This window comes from Populus trichocarpa, chromosome 16 (genome assembly GCF_000002775.5).
Source record: "Populus trichocarpa isolate Nisqually-1 chromosome 16, P.trichocarpa_v4.1, whole genome shotgun sequence".
NCBI lineage: Eukaryota > Viridiplantae > Streptophyta > Magnoliopsida > Malpighiales > Salicaceae > Populus > Populus trichocarpa.
In genome coordinates, this window is record NC_037300.2 from 12,810,660 (window position 1) to 12,833,609 (window position 22,950).

General features: G+C 30.1%; 3 protein-coding genes across 4 annotated transcripts; all 3 read left to right on the forward strand.

The window, feature by feature from the left end:
- The first annotated feature begins 9,495 nt into the window (after positions 1-9,495).
- On the forward strand, positions 9,496-13,236 carry LOC7488715 (protein TIC 56, chloroplastic). Its single transcript, XM_024588094.2, has 5 exons — positions 9,496-10,339; positions 10,444-10,641; positions 11,333-11,615; positions 12,142-12,304; positions 12,578-13,236. The coding sequence occupies exons 1-5, from the start codon at positions 9,640-9,642 to the stop codon at positions 12,776-12,778; spliced, it is 1,545 nt and encodes a 514-aa protein (XP_024443862.2). The 5' UTR covers positions 9,496-9,639; the 3' UTR covers positions 12,779-13,236.
- Positions 13,237-14,609: 1,373 nt separating this feature from the next.
- LOC7460393 (uncharacterized) lies at positions 14,610-15,840 on the forward strand. 2 transcript variants are annotated; one of them, XR_002978396.2, is made up of 3 exons: positions 14,610-15,361; positions 15,461-15,603; positions 15,680-15,840. XR_002978396.2 is itself a non-coding variant. In XM_002322984.3 (2 exons), the coding sequence occupies exons 1-2, from the start codon at positions 14,932-14,934 to the stop codon at positions 15,520-15,522; spliced, it is 492 nt and encodes a 163-aa protein (XP_002323020.2). In that variant the 5' UTR covers positions 14,612-14,931; the 3' UTR covers positions 15,523-15,840. The 2 variants fall into 2 exon arrangements, 1 of the variants encoding a protein (XP_002323020.2); XM_002322984.3 differs by having other exon boundaries at positions 14,612-15,361; positions 15,461-15,840.
- Positions 15,841-20,800: 4,960 nt separating this feature from the next.
- On the forward strand, positions 20,801-22,945 carry LOC7460394 (40S ribosomal protein S4-3). Its single transcript, XM_002322985.4, has 5 exons — positions 20,801-20,940; positions 21,068-21,145; positions 21,253-21,433; positions 22,007-22,104; positions 22,274-22,945. The coding sequence occupies exons 1-5, from the start codon at positions 20,938-20,940 to the stop codon at positions 22,703-22,705; spliced, it is 792 nt and encodes a 263-aa protein (XP_002323021.2). The 5' UTR covers positions 20,801-20,937; the 3' UTR covers positions 22,706-22,945.
- The last annotated feature ends 5 nt before the right edge of the window (positions 22,946-22,950 follow it).

Sequence of the window (22,950 nt, forward strand, 5' to 3'; positions counted from 1 at the left end):
AGTCTTAAACCTCTTTCCTAAGAACTCATGAATATTTATATATTCATTAGTCATGATGATTTGTACGAAAATAGAGGCAAAATGGTCAACCCATTTGAAAGCCTATCATTAGAGTACATCATCAGGATGGCAGTCTCAACGGGCGGCGGAATATCTTTTGAGGTTGGTTTATTTTTATATTTAAAAAATATTTAAAAAAATAAAATTTTTATTTTTATTTTAAATTAATATTTTTTATATTTTTATATTATTTTGATGTGCTAATATTAAAAATAATTTTTTAAAAATAAAAAAAATATTATTTTCATATAATTAAAGCAAAAAACACTTTGAAAAACAACTGTTATCGTACTTTTAAATATCCCTTAAACGATATTTTAAAGTGGAGTACAGTTATTTTTTAAAGTTTTTTTTATTGAAAAAGTATTAAAATAATATTTTTTTATTTTTAAAAATTTATTTTTAATATTAACACATTAATTAAAATAATTTTAAAAAAATCAAATTAAAAAATCAAATTTTAACTCAAAAAAATAATAATAATTAAAACTAACTTCCAAATTGTGCCTCTCTAATGACGATCCCTCACCAGTGGCATGAGAACATACGAAAGTGCTTCACTCGGTCTGAAATGGACCAAAGGTTTAGTGAAACTGAACAGTGTTTTTTTTATAAAAAATAATGTTTTTTATTTTTTTATTTTAGATTATTTTGATGTCTTAATATTAAAATAAATTTATATTATTTTAATATATTTTTAAATAAAATACACTTAAAAAATATATATTATTTTAATTTCAAACACTATCAAATTAATTTATTGATCACCTGGAAGCTTTCATTTGGATCCAAGTATCTAAGACCCTAGTTGAATACACTTATTCCCGGAGTACATCAAAAACCAAGAAATTTTTCTAGTGAAATATGTTCATCCTTGTGCTGGGGCAATATATTCCAGAGAAAAACATCACAGCTAATTTTTATTTTTCATAAATCAAGCTTAATTTGGAGAGAAAAAAGATACTATAGTATATGAGTTGAAAAGCAGCCATTTTTATCCTTAAAGCCATGGCAACTGCTGGACCAACCTCGGATTTCATTATTATTAATATGGTCTACATTTTTGTAACGACTCGCTACTATTTCAGATAAATTTGTTTGAAATTGTAGTAGCGATAGCGGTTTAAAATATTTTTCACTTAGAAATGCATTAAAATAAATTTTTTTATTTTTTAAAAATTATTTTTGATAACAGCACATCAAAACGATCTGGAAATATTAAAAAAATTATTTTAAACAAAACAAATTCAGAATTTTTAAAAACACAATTTGCACCGCGTTCCTAGACACTTTCAAAAGAAGAGTTTTATGAGAGTTGAACAAGAGTTATGATTGAAATGTATTCTCTATCAATTAAGTGCTGGAAAATACAATCTATTCATCCAAGATTGCTTCACAATCGTTATATATAGATAATATCTAAGAATAACAAGGGTATTCATGGATATAGTTAAGTCAGGTTTAAATTTATAATTGTATTCAACTCAACTTTTGATAGTTATAAATTATAAATCAAACACATTCAATTTCTTTTTAGATCCGAGCGGTTTGGATATATCAGGATAAATTAATTTTTATATAGATATTGCAAATATTCATGGTTGGGCTTATATTACTAATTTTCATGAATTCACAGCATTGATTATAGATGTCATGACAACTCAATGTTAAGTCTAATTTTCATACCTTACACCATCATTAAATTCTAATTATCTTCCTTTTTTATCTATTAAAAAGACAAGTTTTTTTTTTTTGTTACGCTAAAAAAATATAATAAGAAGTCTGCTACAAAAACTTTGGATTAGAAACATTTATATATATAAAAAATACTTAATTCATAAACTATTAAATATAAAGATAAAAGAAATATAGGATATAAAGTTAAAACAGATTTACCGGGTTATAAAAATTTTAATCCACCACCCGTCCAATAATATTCAGTTCTTAGATTTTTTTTTACTCATCATCATCTATAATATCTATAGTATATATTGAATCAAGTTAAATAATGCAGTTGCCATTCCATGATAATAGAATTCTTTTCCTTTGTTTTTATGCTCCGAGCCTCTTTACTGGCATGTGTGTGTATGATGAAAAAATCATATAATTTTTTTAATATATAATTATTCGACCATCTTTCATTAGATACTAGAATATTCATCGGTAATATATGTTGTGGGTTAGATTTATTTTTTTTCTAAGCTTAAAAGAAATTTATCAAGAGTATAAAGATTTTTTTGATAGTATCATTAAATCCAATCAAATAGTTCGATCTTGAAACCTGTCAGCCTGACTCTTTATCTTGATCGAGTTTCGAATTAAACTACATGAAAGCTAATTCAAAATGAATTATTTAATTTAATGGGTCAAAAGACAACTTGGATGACCGGTAAAAATATAACATAACTTTAAAAAAAAAAACTTGATCACCTTTCGACCTGAGTTATGGACTTCAATAGGTTTAATAACTTTGTTGTTTTTATAAAATATTTTTGTTTAATTTTATGATAACATTAGATGCTTTCAAAATCGAGTATCAATCATTAAAAAAAAAATTATTTGAGATGGTGATAACCCTATAGAAAGTAAAAAAAAATAAACCATGAACTCTATTTCTCAACCAATCCAATATTCAATAAGAGTGAAATAAAAAAACAATTAGAAAAATTAAAGGACATGAAACTAAAAACAAAAACATATCAGGTTTGATGGGTAAACCCACTAAACCCATGGATTGGGTAACTCAGGTCAACACGTCAAACCTGCAAACCGAGTAATGAACTCCATTGAGATCAATAACTTTTTCTTCTAAACTATTGTTTATTTAAATAAAAATAGACGATCGTAAAATCGAGCGTCAAACCAATATTAAGATTTTTTTAAGACTATGATAACCTCATAGGAAGTAAAAATAAAATAAATTATAAAAATTAATTTTCAATCAGTCCAGTATAAAAAAATAAAAAAAAATTCATAAAAAAAACATAAAAAAAGAAGAAAAGTTGAAATTGTTATACCCGCTAATAGGCTCATGGACTTTCTAAAATTTAATAACATGTTTTTTTTTAATTTTTTTTAACTATGTGATAAAAAAAATAGACAATCACATAATCAAATTCAATTATAAAAAAAAAATACTCTATTAAACCCACAAATCAGGGCACCTAAAGTTACTTCGTCAAATTCACAAATCGAGTTATTGACTCTACAAAGTTTATTAACCTAGTTTTTTTTAAATAATTTTTTATTTAACTAAACTTTTTTAAAAATAGATTATACCACACTGCTGAGATACTTGTTTGATATTGCAATAACCATATAAAAAATAAATTAAAATAAATTATGGACTTCAATAGGTTTAATAACTTTGTTGTTTTTATAAAATATTTTTGTTTAATTTTATGATAACATTAGATGCTTTCAAAATCGAGTATCAATCATTAAAAAAAAAAATTATTTGAGATGGTGATAACCCTATAGAAAGTAAAAAAAAATAAACCATGAACTTTATTTCTCAACCAATCCAATATTCAATAAGAGTGAAATAAAAAAACAATTAGAAAAATTAAAGGACATGAAACTAAAAACAAAAACATATCAGGTTTGATGGTTAAACCCACTAAACCCATGGATTGGGTAACTCAGGTCAACACGTCAAACCTGCAAACCGAGTAATGAACTCCATTAAGATCAATAACTTTTTCTTCTAAACTATTGTTTATTTAAATAAAAATAGACGATCGTAAAATCGAGCGTCAAACCAATATTAAGATTTTTTTAAGACTATGATAACCTCATAGGAAGTAAAAATAAAATAAATTATAAAAATTAATTTTCAATCAGTCCAGTATAAAAAAATAAAAAAAAATTCATAAAAAAACATAAAAAAAGAAGAAAAGTTGAAATTGTTATACCCGCTAATAGGCTCATGGACTTTCTAAAATTTAATAACATGTTTTTTTTTAATTTTTTTTTAACTATGTGATAAAAAAAATAGACAATTACATAATCAAATTCAATTATATAAAAAAAAATACTCTATTAAACCCACAAATCAGGGCACCTAAAGTTACTTCGTCAAATTCACAAATCGAGTTATTGACTCTACAAAGTTTATTAACCTAGTTTTTTTTAAATAATTTTTTATTTAACTAAACTTTTTTAAAAATAGATTATACCACACTGCTGAGATACTTGTTTGATATTGCAATAACCATATAAAAAATAAATTAAAATAAATTATCAACTCTAAATCCCCTATAGACATATTATATAAGGACAAAAAAAATTAATAACAACAAAAAAAGTTAAAATACAAAAAAAAAAACACTACATACACATACGCATTACTATTGTAATTCACAAAACTAACATTTTAATTTTTTTTTATAATAAGCTTGATTTCATGATTCATGTTTTTATATTTCTCCACCGTTTTTAGTTAGAAATTTCACCTAATTTCATTTAATTAAATGCGACGGTTATTTTTCCATTTCCTCTCTCTCTATCTCTCTTATAAGATTGGTTATTAGAGACTGCACTAGTTGATATACACTTAATGTATTTATATAAAAAGAATATATATTTACAAATATAACTTTTAGATTTTCTGATTTTATTGTCACCAATTAAAATCATTACATTGATTGTGTTCAAATTAAGATTAAAATCTTAATTTTTAAACAATTAGAATGAAAGTATTTATCTACACAAATAAAATATTTTATATCTTTTATTTTTGTGATAAAAATGAATCCCATCTTGGAGCAGCTCCTGGTTTCTTTGAACCCTAGCAAAAATATATCTACACAAATAATAAAATAAATAATAGTGTTTATGGAGCATTTGGGAGACTTAATTGATTCTTTTTTTTTCTTTTTCTTTTTGGCACTCAATTGAATGTAGGCTATGATTGGAGGGCTCTTTTGATAAATCTTTTTCCATTCATCTCGTCATCCATTCCTGAAGTGCCACGTGTCTCTTCCACTTCAGTGAGATTTCTCGGACGGATAAGGTTTGGACCTGCATACGTGGAGCTATATCATACACAATCATTAATGTGGGCCCTTCACTTCAATCACCAAACAAGGCCCAATAAGCTTTTAGATTCTACCTTCTTGTGATCTTGATTTGGGTCATGATATGGGGTCCAAATTAGGGACACCTGCACGAGTATGGGGCCATTTGCTTGCTTCGGCTGTGTTTGATTTAGGATTAAAAATTAAAAATTAAAATTAAGGAGCTATCTAGAATTGTGTTTTAAAAGGGGTTTCTAAAAATTTTGATTTTTTTTTGTTTTTATTTAAAATTATTTTTTATATTGTTTTAATGTGTTAATATCAAAAAAATATTTTTTTAAAAATAAAAAATTATTTTAATATATTTTTGAAAAAAAAAACATTTTAAAAACAATCATTACCACACTTTCAAACACTCTTTTAGTATTAAAAATTTAAGTGCTAAGGGATAAATTATTAAAAATGAAAGAAAAAGATTAAGGATAAGGAATTTTGATTTTTTTTATTTAAAATTATTTTTTTTATTTTTTGATTTTTTTGATGTGCTGATATAAAAAATAATTTTTAAAAAATAAAAAATTATTAAGAATGTAAAAAAATGATTAAGGATGGGGAATTGAGGACTTTTGGCAGGGTGTAAAAAATATTTGTAACTGTGGGATTCAATAATTTTTAAATAATATTACAATAAAAAATAAAAATAAAAATAATGTGTAATGATGGAACTCATTTGTTGGTGTGAGTGTGTGTGTAAAACAAGGTTGAAAAAATCTAAACAATCTATGTAGGGACAGCATGAAATAATCATAATGGGCCCCTAATACTTGATTAAATAACCAACCGGTTGCCGACTTCAAAAGGAATCCTGATTATAGTAGAAACTAAAAGAAAGGGTGAATGCCTCGACTGCTTGGAGTAACCAACTTCTTCTCTTCTTCTTCTTCTTCTTTTTTTTTTGTTTATTTTCTATTTTTTCTCTCTCTCAATCTAACCTTTCTATAGCCTAATTTTAAAAAATTAGGTTTGAAATTAAGATAAAATACAAAATTTAAAGATAGAAAGGACTAAAAAATAGAACATGAAGAAAACATAAAGTTAACCTCACGTCAACGACAAATATTATTTTGATCCAAAAATTTATTTTCTCTATCTTTCAGCATTTTAATTAAAGAGAAGAGAAAGAAGCTTGCTTCAAAACTATGAGGAAAGAAAAGGTAGTTGGTTGATACCGATTCTGACCATGAAAAATATTAATATTGATGTCAAGGGTTCCATTCAACAAGACGAGTTCTATTGAGGTATTTTTTTTAGCTTCACCTTGCCTTGAATAATACATTAGAACTTGGAAAATTTTATTAATTCAGGTTTATTTTTTACCTATTTTTGGATTATTTGATGCCATAAATAATTTTTTTTAGGTATTTAGATGTTTTTAGGTAAAAAAATGATTGAAAATTGATTTTCAAGTTAAAAATCATCTCCTCTGATTTTTCGACCACTTCTGTGTTGGCTGGATTCTGGGAAATAGATGAACTTAGAAAAAAACGTTTAAGCTCCAAGAAACTATTTGACATTGTTAGTAAATTCGAATTAACATATCAACTTTGAACTCTCCCAGCTTGATTCCTTGTATAGACATGGTTTAAAATTAATCCCACAAGAGTTGTCATCAGGTAACTCAATCGACTTGATGAGTCTAAATATAATTTGAAAGACTGGTAAAAAGTGTGGATTGACTTAAAAATAATAGTTCAAGATGACATTTTTTTTTTAATATTGAGATAATGAAATATTAGATTGACTCGGGTTTCGCAACTTAACTTGTCAAAATTCTTGTTTTTTTTTTAATATTGAGATGATGACATATTAGATCCATTCGGACTTTGCAACTTATCTTGCCAAACTCTTAATCCAAATCATGGACTCTACTGGGTTTAAAAACTTTATTATTTTAAATTATTTTTTATTTAATGATATAAGAACAAAAATAGACGCTTAAAAAAAATTGAGCATCAATCAAATGTTGAGATGCTTGTTTAAGATCATGATAATCTCATGAAAATAAAATTAAAATAAATTATGATAATCGATTCAAATTTAATGAAATATTGAAGGATACAATCGAAAAAAAAACATATGAAAGGTAAAATTTAAAAGGAAAAAAAGGAAAGAAAGTTTGAAAAACAATTTAAGGTGCCCAATTATTTTAATAAAGAGTGCTAGATTATAGACTTGAGTCTACCAGGTTAACTAACAAAATCCCATGACTTGGGCCATAATAAAGTTTGGTGATCGGAATACAAAATGCTTGAAGGAAAAAAAAAACAAGAAAACATTGATCCAATTGACAATGGTATGTATTTGAAGCTTCAAGGTTTTCCCAATTTATTTTAGATTTCTTTACTAGCTATCTGACCTCTGCTTCATCGTGAGTTGGATAGTTTTTTTTAAACACAAATAAATGAATACGTCGACATTTCCTCCTCGTTTCTTTACATAAAAAAATCTCAATTGTAAATTAAAAAGTTTGTAGATTCATTTAATTAAATAAATTGAGAATTATTTGTTCAATTGAAATAAATTATAAAGTTCAATTTCTAACTAACTAGAGTTAACCATCCAAACCTATGACCGAATTATTGACTCAATCAGGTTTAACAATTTTTTTTTAAATATTTTTTTTATGTAATTACATGATTAGAAAAATAGATGCGCGCAATAAAAAAACATATAAGAAAAATCAATAAAGATCCAATTGTGAAGGATCAAATTGAAAAGAATCTAAAAATAAAAAGAAGGAAATAGAAGAGAAAAAAGGCCAATTGTTAAGGATTAAATTGGGAAAAAAAATCCAATTCAAAAGACAAAAAATAAAAAAAGACTCAGGCGTACGGGTTTGGACCTCTAAAAAAGGCCCAGGCGCAAGGGCTTGAGCCTCCAAATAAAACCCCACGTGCCTGTGCTTGCGAATTTTTTTTTGTTTTTTTCATGGCACTTGGTTTTTTCTAAAAAAAAATATAAGGTAATTAATCACTCTCTACTCAATTTTTTTCAACTAAAGATCGCTGAAAAGTCAGGCTAGATGTGTACACCACCTAAAAAAAATCTATTAAAACCATTTTTTGTTCCCAAAAGCCTAAAAAACACCTTAAAGACATAAATAAACCCGTTTATGTTTTCAAATAACCCAAAACATGGTCCAAAAACAAAAAATCAACCCGAAATCCAAAAACTTTTTAAGGTCATATATATTTTTTCAGACAATTTGAAGGTGAAAAAACACCTTATTAAACTCTTTTCATCAAATAGAACCTTAGACACTAAGAACAATCATTTTGGTGGTTATGATAATTGACAATCAAAATATTCTCTCCACCACTAAAATTCTATGACTTTCTCTCAATTATGTCAAATCAAGGATTAAAAAATAATAATAAAAAAGTTTTATACCACAATTGATTTTTTAGGGATCAAAAAATTATTATTTTTAAAGTAATAGGACAAGAGTGTACTTTTGGTCTCATTTTTTAAACTTCCACCCTTTTTCCTCATTTTTTTACACTCCAGTCCATTTTGTTTAAGCTTTTTTTTTTCTCCTTGACAATTTTAGATAATTTAGCCATGAATTAAAAATTAAGGATCATATTGGAAAAAAACCACAAACATTGTAGATTGATACATTAAAAAAAACCAAGTGTTTTAGATTTTCTGTTATTAATTATAATTGTAATTATAACTAGTTTTTGTTGACAAATTATATAATAACTAGTCAATGGAGCTTGCAAATACCATTCATACTATTATCTCTTACTAGAATTTTCTCCGCTCATCTCAATTTTTGTGACGTTTTCAATTTATCTATAAGTTATTTATATTCTGAGTAACCAACTTATTTATTTTATTATTCTATATATTTTTTATTTTCGTAATTTTTCAAACATAGTTTATATTATTATTATTTATATCCATAAACCATTAATACTTGGTTTTATCAAATAATGTAATGCATATGACTAAAATTTATATATTAGTAATTACAATGACACAACAACTTAAAATAAAAGATAGAAGTAACTTTTAAATTCTCATTATATACATGTAAAAATTAAAAATTTAATTAAATATTTTTGATAAATTCAGTTTTAAACCCTAATGAATTATGTTAGAGTACGTTTGGTATTATGTAAGTGATTACTTTTCAAAATGTTTTTTATTTGAAAATACATTGAAATAATATTTTTTTTATTTTTTTGAAAATAATTTTTTATATTAATATATTAAAATAATCTAAAAATATAAAAAAATTAATTTTAAAAATAAAATAAAATATTTTTAAATGTTTTCAAAAATATATTTAAAATAGAAAAACAAACGAAGTTCTAACCATTGAGCCCAGTAACTCAAAGCCCATCAATATCCCTACCCTTGGCCTCTGTCTTCCAGCCTTCCCTATCCTCTCCCTCGAGTCCTCCATTTCCGACCTCCATTTCCTCTTTAAGCTCTCTCTCTTGACACCCAAAACCCTAATACCTAAAACCCCCACCAAAAATTTCTCACTAAAATGGCTTCAATTAGCTTCAACAACAACTTCTTTGATAACTGGTTCAATAAGCCTCCAAAGCCTCTCCCTTCCATCAACCTTCTCTCTTTAATCTCCTTCAAAAACAGCAGCAAAACCCCGAATTTCTCTTCTCTCTCAATCTCAAACCCATTCAAGAAACCCCAAAAACCCGACCCGGACCCGACCCAGCAACAGCCCGGTTACTACAGACAAATGATTGACCAGTATTTCTGGGAATGTGAGAATCTACCTGATTACCGTCACACCCCAGAAGTGGAAAAGATCCTAAACGAAGACCCGGTTTTTGAAAAGAAAGAAAACCCGACCCCAGAAGAAATTGAGGAGAATGAGAGATGGTGGGCTGAGTTTCGGGCCAGCCCAGTTGTTAAGTTCTTGACCCGAGCTCATCAAATTGCCGACGAAATTAATGAGATGGAATTGAAGGCGAATTCGATTCCGTATAGATGGGAAGATAGGAAATTTTGGCAGGCATTGCCGCATGTAACTGGGCCGGACGGCCGGCCAATGCCGCGGAAGGCGATAATCACGAAGAAAGAGAGTGATGATAAGTTTTGGGATTTTGCCAGGCAGTTCTTTTTTGGGCTTTGGGGTTTTAGGCAAAGACCTTATCCGCCTGGTCGGCCCATTGATGTTGCTCAAGCTATTGGGTTTAAGCGTCTTGAAAAGAGATACTATGATTGTAAGTTGGGATTTAATCTGTGTGTAATATGATGTTTTTTTTGTTGGTTAATGTTTGATGCAGTGGTTTTGTCTTGTTTGTAACCTTGTGCTTTGTTATTGTAGTTATTATGAAAACTGGTGGGTGGTACTATAAGGACCGGTTGGGACGAACACGAGGGCCAATGGAGCTTATACAGCTGAAAACGGCTTGGGGTGGTGGGATAATTGATAAGGACACTTTTATATGGGGTGATGACATGGATGAATGGGCACCGATACATATGATTTACGGCATGGAGCGTGCAATTGCCACTTGGGAAGGTCTGTCTGGTTTGGATTTTGCTTATGTTATTGTTGATTTTAGAGTGCATTGCTTAAAAGAAAGGAAATTTGAATTCGAATATTTGATGTTAGTTTTTGCAAGCAGTAATGACTAACCAGTAACTTGCTACTTAGAGACTATGAATTAATTGTTTACCAACATATAAAGCTGAGTGAAATGTTTGGTGGATATGATTTAGATGTGGAGTCATTTACCCCCGTCCTCTTCTAAATTATATCTCTAACTGTAAAATGGCTGTCGAAGGATAGGAATAAAGGTGCTCAATGTATGATGGAATTTCAAGATATCTGTCAAAATTTTCTTGGTGTTATGTGATGGTATTTTACTTTGACAATATCAATGAGTTGTGTGTTGAAGATACGAGCTTATAGTGCAAAATTATAGGGAGTTAGCGACCAGCTTCCTTCTATTCTGTGGAAATTTGAGGAGATAAATTTTGGAGGTTTGAATGAAGCTCTTTCTGTGTAATTTTAACTACTAGTTGGAATGTGGGCTACTAACTATTGCTTTATGCACAATGTCAGCCATCAAAAGCTGAAGATGTCTTTATACACATTATTAACCTGATGATTTATTTTGTCATTGCCTTTTATCTTTGATCTTGTAAGTAATACTTTTCCTCTGCATTTCAAATGAATTAGCTCTTAGCGTATGTTTTGGTTATCTCAGTCAGACTTGGTGCTGCGGCAACGGCTTTCCTTCACAAATTACAGAAAGGCATACCTCCATGGGTTCCTTTGAAGGGACGTGAACAGAAAACCTATAAGCAGATGCAGCAAGAAGCTGTAGAAAGCAAGAGACGTGACTTAGCTGTTTTGGAAGCTAATGGTGGTATTTGGCCAGGAGTTAGAATTCCCAGCCATGCTCTTTTTCTTTGGGCTAGTGGCCCTGAATTGACAAATATTTTGGAACAGGACCATATGCCAAACATATTCATTCCAAAAGATCTCAGGTTTGCACTTGCATTTTTTGCTTGATGATATAATTGCTCTTTTTAAATTTAAGAGCCAGGATGTGTTGATGCTTCTCAAATATTTTACATGCTAGCTTGTAAATTGTGGTTTGTGCTAATTGTAAAACACTGTAGGGCAGTGTGACAACAAGCATGAATGCTACAACATCAACATTTGATATAAGTAAATGAATGTCTTAAACTTACATCCCCATTGTCATTCAAGGTCTAAATTGCTTAAGTTGCATGGTAACTCGGGGGCTGCATAGGGCCCTGTCTGCCTAGCTAAAGATGTAAATGCCCATTAGGTTGTGCAAGTATGCGCCCTTTATTGGCGATGGGTCCATTTATAGGCTTGTTAGTTCTTTCTGAATTTGAGCTACTCAATGAATTTTTCATATTCCCATCAACTTTTTCCATCAATGTTAGTTAAACTTGGTACTTTTTCTTAATTCATCGTTATTTCACTTTTGCTAGAAAAGTTAGGAACTTCATCTTTTCAGCCTTGGTTGCTTTTGTGCTTCAGGCTTCAATTGGCGAAAATTATCCCTGGCTTAAGGCCATGGGAGGTTCTAAGCATTGAGCAAGCGATGGATCAAATAACATACGGTGGGCAGTGGTATCGGGAACCTCTTGGCTCATACACGACAGGGCCTCCATACATCAGACATTGGAACAAGGATGTTAAGGTATGGTTTTGTGTCTTTCTTCTAGTTTTCATTTCAAGTTTTTTTTTTTTTCTTGCTGGAGGTTGGCCTTCCAACTGGATAAGAACTTATATGGTGAAAATAATATTATACTGGAAGACAATATTGACAGCTGAAACTGAAATTACTGTATAGGTTTTCACCGTGCAGTCTTTGCACGTTAATTATAATTCTTGTTAGGTCCTCTTCTACTACCTTGTCTCTGTCATGGGCCAGGTTAATTCTTATGCCTTCATTCACTTATTATGCTTGCAGAGAATACTTCAGATTTTCTACACTCTTAGTACCCGGGTTTACAGCAAACTACAGCGCACAATTCCCGGTATCGATACCATAATGGAGAAAGTCCATGTTGATTCTGCCTCTAGGGGTGCCAGGCGCAAGCAGAAGAGGGAGGCGCAATTAAAGGCAGAGCAGGAGGAAGCCTTGTATGGTCGAGGGAGGACTGATTCATAGCAAACCAAGTAAGAAGTTTGACTGAGCATGCAATTTAGAGCGTCTGCTCTTGTATTGGACGTTTGACAGATGCCTATTTCAGTCAAAAAGTATGTAATCTACGGGAACAGATAGTATTGTTTGTTTCAATGATTTGCAACCCGTGGCCGGGAGGAGTGAGCGAGTAGGCGAGGAAAGTCTCGTTGCATTTTCCGTCTTTTTACTTGAAAATTTTGTGGGGGAGGGGGAAAGGGCGTCCATATTCTGCAGATTAATGGATCTACAAAAAGTGTTCTTCAACAATTGGTTTGATCTATCCGTCTTGGGGTGAGGGTTGTATTGAAAGATAGAGTGAAAAAATCAGGTTAAATAGATGGTAGGTCTGTAATTGATTTAAAAAGTTCGTTTGCGCCCCTTATTTTTTTAAGCTATTTGTTAATCAGTCTTTATATTTTTTTAAAAATACATTTTGGTATCAATTTTTTGTTTCTTTTTAGTTTTTTTTTTTTTTGGATTAGAGAGGTTTGCCAGATTCCATTATAGAAGGAGAAAGTTAGCGTTGAGAAAGATGTAAGTCACTAAAATGATAGGTTTTGTATCAAATAGTTTTATATGATGAGGGGTTTATAATTAGGTGTTTGTTTATCTTGAAAACACATAATAAAATAGATTTAAGCTTGGGAAGGTTTTTGATTTTGGATTGGTATTTTGGAGGCTATGGATTGGTTTAATAAGCTTATGAGGATGTTTTCTAGGGGGGTTTAATAAGCTTATTAGGATGTTTTCTAGGTGTTTTGGGTAAAAAAATAAATAACCTTGTTTTTTTCGGTCACACCAGTGGTCAAATTCTAGGATTTTCAAACTACATGTTCTTTTTCCCATTAAACTTTAAAAAAATTAAAGGCCTCGTAAATGAGGGTCTTGCCTTGCAGATTTGTACACAAGTCTTTTTTTTATTCGGCCAGGTGTTGGGCCCAACAACACTTGACCTTATTTTTTTTTCAATTTTTTTATATTAATGGTTTTTTATGTGTTTTTTCAAATAACTTTTATAATATTTAAATTTTAATTAATTATCATTCTCTATGATTGTTTTTAGATTTTTTAGCTTTTCTTGAATAGCGATTATTATTATTTTAATTATATTAGGTGTGTTTAGTTTTTTTAAGGTTAGTGTAATTCATCTATTTTTTTTGTATATTTTATTAAATATTTTATTAAATATTTTTAATATATGTAACTTTGCATATGATTTTTTTATTTTGTTTAATAAATTTTACGTGTATTAATTTCTATTACAAATTGATTTTCATAAACAAATTCATTAAACACAATAAGATAAATAACCTATATTGTGATATTAAATATCTTTATCAACATTAGTATTTTAATTTTTCCAATTATGTTTTTATTTATCGTTGATTATTTTTTTTCATTTATTTAGATAATGACAAGTGATTTATTTAATTGGACGCGTGCATAATTTTTTTGATTTATATTTATAATTTTTTATATAAAAAACTGTGTTGAAAAATTCAATATGTTCAAGTTTATTTGATCATGTATTGACATTTTCAAATTGATCTTTATTTTTATGATTTCTTTTTTTACCTTAATTTTTTTATAAAAGTTATGTTTTTTTTATTTTATCTTTTAATCCAAGCTGATAGTTGTTTTTTTTTTTATTGATTGATTTTTTTTATATTTATGTTTTCCTGTTTGTTGTAGTTACTTTTTTTTAATATAATTTAAATAAAATTAACTTATTTATTTGGACTAAAATACATTTGTGAAGCCAAAATATTTTATAATAAAAATAATACACACCCGTAGCATAGCTACCGATAACTAGTATCTTATAAAAGGCGAAAACTATACCGAATGCAGAGAGCTTTCCCGTCGGGCGTCGGCCACCGACCTTGCACAGAAATCATCAAGATAACCACAGGTAAGGCTCCAAAGAAGTGCCACATGCTGGCTATCAATTGGGCTTTACTTTATCCTTCAGACAACAGCTATGAAGTACGTGTAAAAGGACCATAGCTTCTTTATTGAACACCTATTTGGACGAGGACATTTGTCCCCCCAAAGCCTGTGCATAAATTTTAGTCGGTTTGTACGTCTTGGAGCTGAAAGTGTGTAGGGGTACCAATTAAGCCAAGAAAAGGAAAATCATGGAAGATGGCGTGACAATAGCTGAAAGCTTGTTGCATCTTGAAGAAGAAGAAGATGATGATGAGAAAGTTAATCTTCGAGAAAGTGGAGAAGATAGGCCAAGTGGGTCATTACTAAACCATATCTTCTCAAACCTGGTCTCTAGAGGGGAAGCTGATCATGAAGAAAAAGGAGGTAAAGAAGAGAATGGAGAGAATAGAGGTGGGCTACTGGACAATATCATATCCAACTTGGTTTCTCCTTCGAGTAAAAAAGAACAGCATGAAGTTTCCCAAGCTAGAGATGGCGGAGGAGCAGCTGAAGATCAAGCACAAAAGAAACAGAAGGTAACAGTAGTTGATGAAGAGAGTGAAAAAGTGAAGGCTGAAGAGGAGGGTGGTGCAGGCATCATTGATCACATTGTTTCCCACTTTCTTACATCTCTTCCAGGTGCTTATATTAAGAAATTAATGTTGCTTAGCTGCTTATATTAAGAAATGACATTTTCAAGCCTGTGGATATATTTCATTCTGTGCTTTTTATAAACAGATGATGCTGCTCCAACAACTGACGAAGCCACCATTCTTATTCACTCCATCATCCATGATTAAGGGGAATTAAGCTTGTAAAGATTCTGGATCTGTAAATTTGAGCGCAGAGGGGACCTGTCACTTTGTATTTCCTAGTGATTTTTCTTTCTTTAGATGCTTTTCTCACTGTATAACGTGTTTTCTGCTAATTCAATGTATTAAAATTAGAATTCCGACGTTCAAAACTACAGAGGCTGTTCGAGTTTTGTTTGTTGGCAGGAGGAAAGATTGAAGTAACTGAGAGAAGGGGTGTGGTTTTGCTTTTTATGAGAAATTATTCCATTTACAATAGTCATATTAAAGCTTTGATAATAAATCTTCCATCACCTTATTTAATAAGATCTCTTGTTACAGAAAGAATCTAGTCGTGCCCATAAAAACATACTTGTTTGTTACTAGCAGAACCGGGAATATCAACTCACAAACCTTGTTTCTCGAAGGCAAGTCACCGATTCCTTCATTGACAGAGAGTTATGATAAAGAAGATGGAAAAGCTGCAGATGATTTCGAAGCCAGAGTGATTTCTTGCTTGACTACCCCGACAAGGAAACTCTCCGGCGTCTTTAGGCTCCCCCAACAAGTATATTTGATATTATAAGTATATTTGATATTATGTAGCTTCCGTGGTTATAATTTGAAAAAAATTTGTTTTATAAAAAATACAAGGTTGATTTGATATTTATATATATTTAGTTATAACTGTAGTTGAGAAGTTAAATAAAAAAATAATTTAATGTATTTGGTTAAAAATACTTTTTAAATTAAGGTTATAAAATAATTTTAAAAAATATATATTTATATTAATGGTTTTTAATTTAAATATTGTAGATTTAACTATTACGTACTATTACATCATAAAATAAATAATATTTTATATAAAATATTATTTATTGTTTCATTAAACTATCTACAACTCCATCACGTATGAAATACATCCGACAAGAACTACAGTTTTCTTGGTTTCTTAAGTGCGCAACAACATCAAGAATAAAATTAGGATTGTGGTCAAATACTACGTTATTAAGCGATCTCCGTCTAATTTATGTAGTGCCATTGAATAATGCTAAACACTATTTTTTTTAATAAAACACAATTAAAAATTAAAAAAAATATTTTTTATTTTATTAGATCGGACCCGGTTCAACGCATTTAGCTTTGAACCGGATCGAGTTCGGCCGGAACAGTGGAGGGTGACTACACTGTTCATGTGAATAGTGGAACTACTCTCCACATAAGCAGTTCTTCGTTGCTTTGTCTTGCCCTTCGTTACAAACACAAATTTCAATGAACCCCATAAACAATAAATAATATTTTTTTAATTACCAAACATGTTACTCCTGTGTTTTATGCAAGACGCAAACACAATCTTCTAAACAAATGGCCACTGTAACTTGATTTTTGTTGTTTATATTGTTTTTCATCTTAAATTATAAAAAGTTAGGTATCAAACTATAATTTTAAAAACTACAGCAACGTTAGATATATATACTTATTGGTTTGACATTATAATTTAACCATGTTTTTAAAATTTTTATATTTTTTAATTATATTTTTTGTTTTAATATTATTTTGATATTGATATTAACAATAAATTTTATATTTATATTAGATACAAGAAAAGCTATAATTTCTTGATTTTCTTAAATGGTCTTTTCAAACTATAATTTTAAAAACTACAGTAAACCTTAGATATATACTTAACATTCGGTTTGACATTATGATTTAACCATGTTTTTAAAATTTTTATATTTTTTAATTATTTTTTTTGTTTTTATATTATTTTGATATTAATATTAAAAATAAATTTTATAAAAAATATATTATTTTAATATATTTTTAAATAAAAAATACTTTAAAAAACAATCTTTACTACACTGCACTTGTAAACATGTTTTTAAACATGTTTTTATTGATAACTTGCCATAGACATTTCGATAAAACTACATAACAGAATTTCATGTTAAATCATAGACTCAGGATTAATGTAGAGTTTCTTGAAAAGAAAAATTAAATGATGGTGAAAGATTCTACACTAGTAACTAGTTTATCTCTACAAGGTAATACAACTAATCATATATTTATCATATCATCAAAAAGATTCTCATTAAAATTTTTAATTAAAATTGATTTCTCTCTGTTTTATTGGGAAATAAAATCACTTTCTTTTATAAATAATAAAAATGAAAATTTTTTTGTGCATAGCTGGTGGGACTGACAATTCATCTCCATTGAATAGTGAAGCTAAGAAAAACTAAGGCTCAATGAGAGCCACCTATTTAAGTCGAAGGTAAAATGTGCAAAAATAGCAAATTTGAACTCTAAAAGGTAAAAATTCATAGAAGTCTATTTGTTTTTGTGTTTTAAAAATATTTTTGAATAAAAATAATTTTTTTTTATTTGTTTCAAAATATTTTTTGTGTTTTTAAATTGTTTTGACATGTTGATGTCAAAAATAAATTTTAAACAATGAAAAAAATTATATTATTTCTATGTATTTCCAAATGAAAAGAACTTTAAAAAGCAACCGCTATTACAATACCAAAAAAACTCTAAAGGCTATTCTAATTATTTTTTTGAAAAAAAAAATATTAAGGGAGGTGTCTACTCCCCTTTTCTAGAATAGATTATAAAAGGTTAAAATTAAACCAAATAATACAGATGGCTTGATTTAAGTAAAAGTTGAGGGATGAATGATAATTTAAACCAAAAAATCATTTGCAATTATCAAGTAAGAAAAGAAATAGCAAAATTCACTAAAAATATATTAAAACAAAAACACCAAATAGTAAGATTGAAAGTGTTGGAAAATAGAAATTGACCACCATAATTTGATGTTCCTCTCTTGAAGCTAAAGCTGCTAAATGCATGGTTTCCAAAACCTAAATATTCAATGTGGTAATTTCAGGTAACAAATTCCAAAAGTGAGGACATGAAACTCATTTTTTGATCCTCTTGGACCTAAAGCAATTGAGAACATGTACATTCCACAGAGGTCTTGTAAAAAAGAATAAAGAATATGAGAGTAACATGTTTCTTGTGTCACACATTGTATGTTCTTTGCTCTTATTTCCTGCATTTGTTCTAGTATATTAGATTATGTGTTCTCATGTTTGAGTTTTTCCTTTATAAAATAAAAAAAATGATGTCATTTGTAACAAAAAAGAGTAGGAATAAAACAAATAGAGTGACATAGGCACTAAACATTTTTATAACCTTGTACATCAATCGCATTTGCCATAAAAGTTAATAAGGTTGTGACAATAAAGAAAATGATTATTAATGATATTTTAAAATACAAGGCGATTAAGAATAAGGTTTATATGGTTGAATAATAGATTAATCACTCGGTTTTTGTAATTTAATCTATTCTCTATAGCTCAGGTGGGTGGTGGCTTGATGTGGAAAGTTAAAGTGAATGGTAGTATGGTGTAGGAAGCCGAGGTGGGTGGTAATTTGGTGTGTAAAGCCAATATGCATGGTAGCTTGATGTGAGAAATAATAATATTTTAGATAAGGAGGCTCTAAAAATATATATGCAAATATGTTGAGAATAAAGAGATTGAGAACCTTTTACCTAAATGATTTATGAGGTATTTATAGCCCATGAATATTGTCCTTTTGTTTAGTGGAGAGACTGAAGAGTAATTTTACCATGATAACATTAATGAGAGATAAATATTCTTTATATATGCATTAATGAGAGATAAATATCTCTTACATAATATTAAAGAGATGGAGAAAAGGTAGTATGCCATGAGAGACTTTTTATATACCTAGGGGATGTAGAGAAAGTATAATAAAAAATGTATTGGTTCAATAAAAAATCTTGAGGGATCCGCATGGGGTCCTAAAAATCTATTCTTTTTAGCTAAGGTGGGTGATAACTTGATATGGGAAGCTAAAGTGAGTGGTAGCTTTGTGTGAGAAGTCAATGTGAGTGGTAGTTTGGCGTGGAAAGCCAAGGTGCATGGTAGCTTGATGCTGAAAGCCAAGTACCTGGAAATCCATCTTGGTAAATATGATGACTCTCAAATGTTTAAGTAAGTATCTCTATAGAGAGAGAGTGCAATGATATTTTAGATAGAAAAACTATGAAAACATTTATGCAAATATGTAGAGAATGAAAAGATTATAAACCTTTTACTTGAGTGATTCATGAGATATTTATAGCCCATGAATATTGTTATTTTGATTGAGTGGAGAGGCTATAGATTAATGTTACCTTGATAGCATTAATGAGAGATACATATCCTTAATATATATATATATATATATATATATATATCGCTCACACAATCGTCCACCCAAGTTGGGATCTCTCTGGTGATGAGGGGAAAGAATAAGAAATCTCTCATGGCCTACCACCCACCCAAGTCGGGATCTCTCTGGTGATGAGGGGAAATAATAAGAAATCTCTCATGGCCTACCACCTCTCTCTCTCTCTCTCTCTCTATATATATATATATATATATATATATATATATAGTGGACGATTGTCGTGATGCCGCACGTGCGACAAAATGATAATTTTACTAAATTTAACACCCAACACAACCTAATCTAACAAAATTTTATCACTTCGTAGTCAATTGCATTTCCCCAAAATGTTTTCTATAAACCCTAACCTGAAATTCATGTCGACCTGGACTAATCTGTCAAACTTGCGATCTGGATCATGAGATTGAGATAAATTCATAGAAAGATCCCGACTTGGGTGGACGATTGTCGTGAGGCCGCACGTGCGACAAAATGATGATTTTACTAAATTTAACACCCAACACAACCTAATCTAACCAAATTTTATCACTTCATAGTCAATTTGCATTTCCCCTAAAATGTTTTCTATAAACCCTAACCTGAAATTCATGTTGACCTGGACTAATCTGTCAAACTTGCGATCTGAATCATGAGATTTAGATAAATTTATAGAAAGTAAATAAAAAAAATTACAATGCCACACTTTCAACAAATTTAATGTTGATAGTTGAAATCGAGAAAAAAAAAATCTAAAAGACCGGTATTAACCCAATAAAAAAAAAATTATGAAACATAATTTCTAAACATAACCTAATATTAAATGAAAAAATAAAAAAACTACTGAAAGAATTAATTTTTTAAAAAGTAAAATTAAAAAAAATTAAAAAATGATATTATAATATTTTTTTATTTTTATTTTTATGAAGATAATTTAACAACATCTTTTGTTTTCTTAAGTAATAATGACATGGCCTAATGTATAAAATATTAGGGCTCCAATAATAGTCCAATAAACACATGGCCCAGTAACAATACCTCAACCCGACCCGGAAAACTCGGATTCAATAACAAGGGACATTCCTTTAAAAGGATACAAGTAGGGTTTTTGCATCTCTCTAAGCAGCAAAGGTAGGCGCAGCCCAGCAGAGTCACCAACATCTTGAGCTATACAGTTGCAAAATGGTCAGCTTTTTTTGCATCTTGATCTCAGATCTTGCTTATGTTCTCCTGATTTCATCAATCTTCTTGTTGTTATTTCTATTTCTTGCACTGGTTTAATTGATCTTTCGGATTTTGTGATGCATTACAGGCTAGAGGGTTGAAGAAGCACTTGAAGAGGCTTAATGCTCCAAAACATTGGATGCTTGATAAACTTGGTGGTGCTTTTGTATGTTAACAATTTCTGACGACCCCTTTGCTGCAATGTCAATGGTTTCCCTGTTGCTTGGTGTTGTTTGTCCTTGAGTGTAACTTGTTTGGTTTTGTGTCGTGTAGGCCCCCAAGCCCTCATCCGGACCCCACAAGTCTAGGGAATGCTTGCCTCTGATTCTCATTCTGCGAAACAGGCTCAAGTATGCTTTGACATACCGTGAAGTGATTTCTATTTTGATGCAGAGACATGTTCTTGTTGATGGGAAGGTTAGGACAGATAAAACCTACCCATCTGGTTTCATGGGTATGTGCTTTCTGTCTTTGCTCTTTCAAGTTTAATGTTTTTCTTTTCTAATTATGTCGTTGCTCTACCAGTTTTATGATTTTTTTTCTCTGTGGATCTTCAAAATGGGAGTTGGGTTTTTATTTGCAATGCTTAGATTGGCTTGATATAGTCAAGGGGAAGCTTTCATCACCTATATCCTTGGCTGAAATGAATGAATGAACTTGATTTTTCTACAGTTTTTTGGTGGCCATGATGTGATGTTATTAATAGATTGAACCCTACAACCCCGCAAAATAGTCTTTGGCAAATGATCATTTTGTGCGATTTAGGTTATAAGAAGTAAGAAACCCTTGCCTGCTAACTTGTTTTAATGCTTGTTTTAAGTGGTCATTGGGTGTGATAGGTTGTGAGAGCTCTTTGTTGTTGCCAACTTTCTTTTGTGCTTGATTGAAAATGGTTGTTTATGTTTGATAAGATACTAGTTTTCCTTTCTGACCTTTTTCACTTACATGATCATTTCCTATTCATTTTATCCCTCAAATTCTATATTTTTCATCCGTGTTTTACGCGTGGTTTTGCTCTCTGCTACAGATGTTGTGTCAATCCCAAAGACAAACGAGAGCTTCCGTCTCCTCTATGACACCAAAGGCCGCTTCCGGCTCCACTCCCTCAGAGAGGACGAGGCTAAGGTTTGTGATACTTTTGACTCTGGTTTTTTTCTTTGATTCATGATATTTTTGTTTTACTGGACCATGCACTAATTTTGATGGATCGGTGAATTTTATTTTTTGTATTTTCATGTCTTTGTGTGGTATTACAGCAGGTATTGATTTTTTTTGTTGTTTAATTCTTACTCAGTTCAAGCTTTGCAAAGTTCGGTCAATTCAGTTTGGGCAGAAAGGAATTCCCTATCTGAACACCTATGATGGGCGCACCATCCGCTACCCAGATCCCCTCATTAAGGCCAATGACACCATCAAGCTGGATCTAGAGAGCAACAAGATAGTTGACTTCATCAAGTTTGATGTGGGAAATGTTGTCATGGTCACTGGAGGAAGGAATAGAGGCCGAGTTGGAGTAATCAAGAACAGGGAGAAGCATAAGGGAAGCTTTGAGACAATCCATGTTCAAGATGCCACTGGCCATGAGTTTGCCACTCGCCTGGGCAACGTGTTCACCATTGGAAAGGGCTCCAAGCCATGGATTTCTCTTCCCAAGGGCAAGGGTATTAAATTGTCCATCATTGAGGAGGCTAAAAAGAGGCTTGCAGCATCTCAGGCTGCTGCATGAAGTTCTTGAATTTTCGTTGGCATTTTATGGCTAGTTATGTTTTGCTAATGATAGAATGAATGTTGTGTTTGCATAATTTAGTGCACATTTTTGAACAATGTTTGCTTTTGCATTTCAATTTTTACTGCTGGGATACATTTTAAAAAAGCATGCATGAGATTTTCTGTAGCATCAAGAACACATCCTGTGTAATCTGTTTTTGCCTGTTTGTGTCAACTAGAACTTCAGTTAATTTTATTATTCTC

Excerpts from the sequence above, each read along its gene's own strand:
- LOC7460394 (XM_002322985.4), top strand. Across the intron at positions 21,146-21,252 it reads ATAAACTTGGTGGTGCTTTT|GCCCCCAAGCCCTCATCCGG; the intron begins GTATGTTAACAA and ends TGTGTCGTGTAG. Across the intron at positions 21,434-22,006 it reads CTACCCATCTGGTTTCATGG|ATGTTGTGTCAATCCCAAAG; the intron begins GTATGTGCTTTC and ends TCTCTGCTACAG.
- LOC7460393 (XM_002322984.3), top strand. The coding sequence starts at position 14,932 with ATGGAAGATGGCGTGACAATAGCTGAAAGCTTGTTGCATCTTGAAGAA. Across the intron at positions 15,362-15,460 it reads CTTTCTTACATCTCTTCCAG|ATGATGCTGCTCCAACAACT; the intron begins GTGCTTATATTA and ends TTTTATAAACAG.
- LOC7488715 (XM_024588094.2), top strand. The coding sequence starts at position 9,640 with ATGGCTTCAATTAGCTTCAACAACAACTTCTTTGATAACTGGTTCAAT. Across the intron at positions 10,642-11,332 it reads TGCAATTGCCACTTGGGAAG|TCAGACTTGGTGCTGCGGCA; the intron begins GTCTGTCTGGTT and ends TGGTTATCTCAG. Across the intron at positions 11,616-12,141 it reads TTCATTCCAAAAGATCTCAG|GCTTCAATTGGCGAAAATTA; the intron begins GTTTGCACTTGC and ends TTTGTGCTTCAG.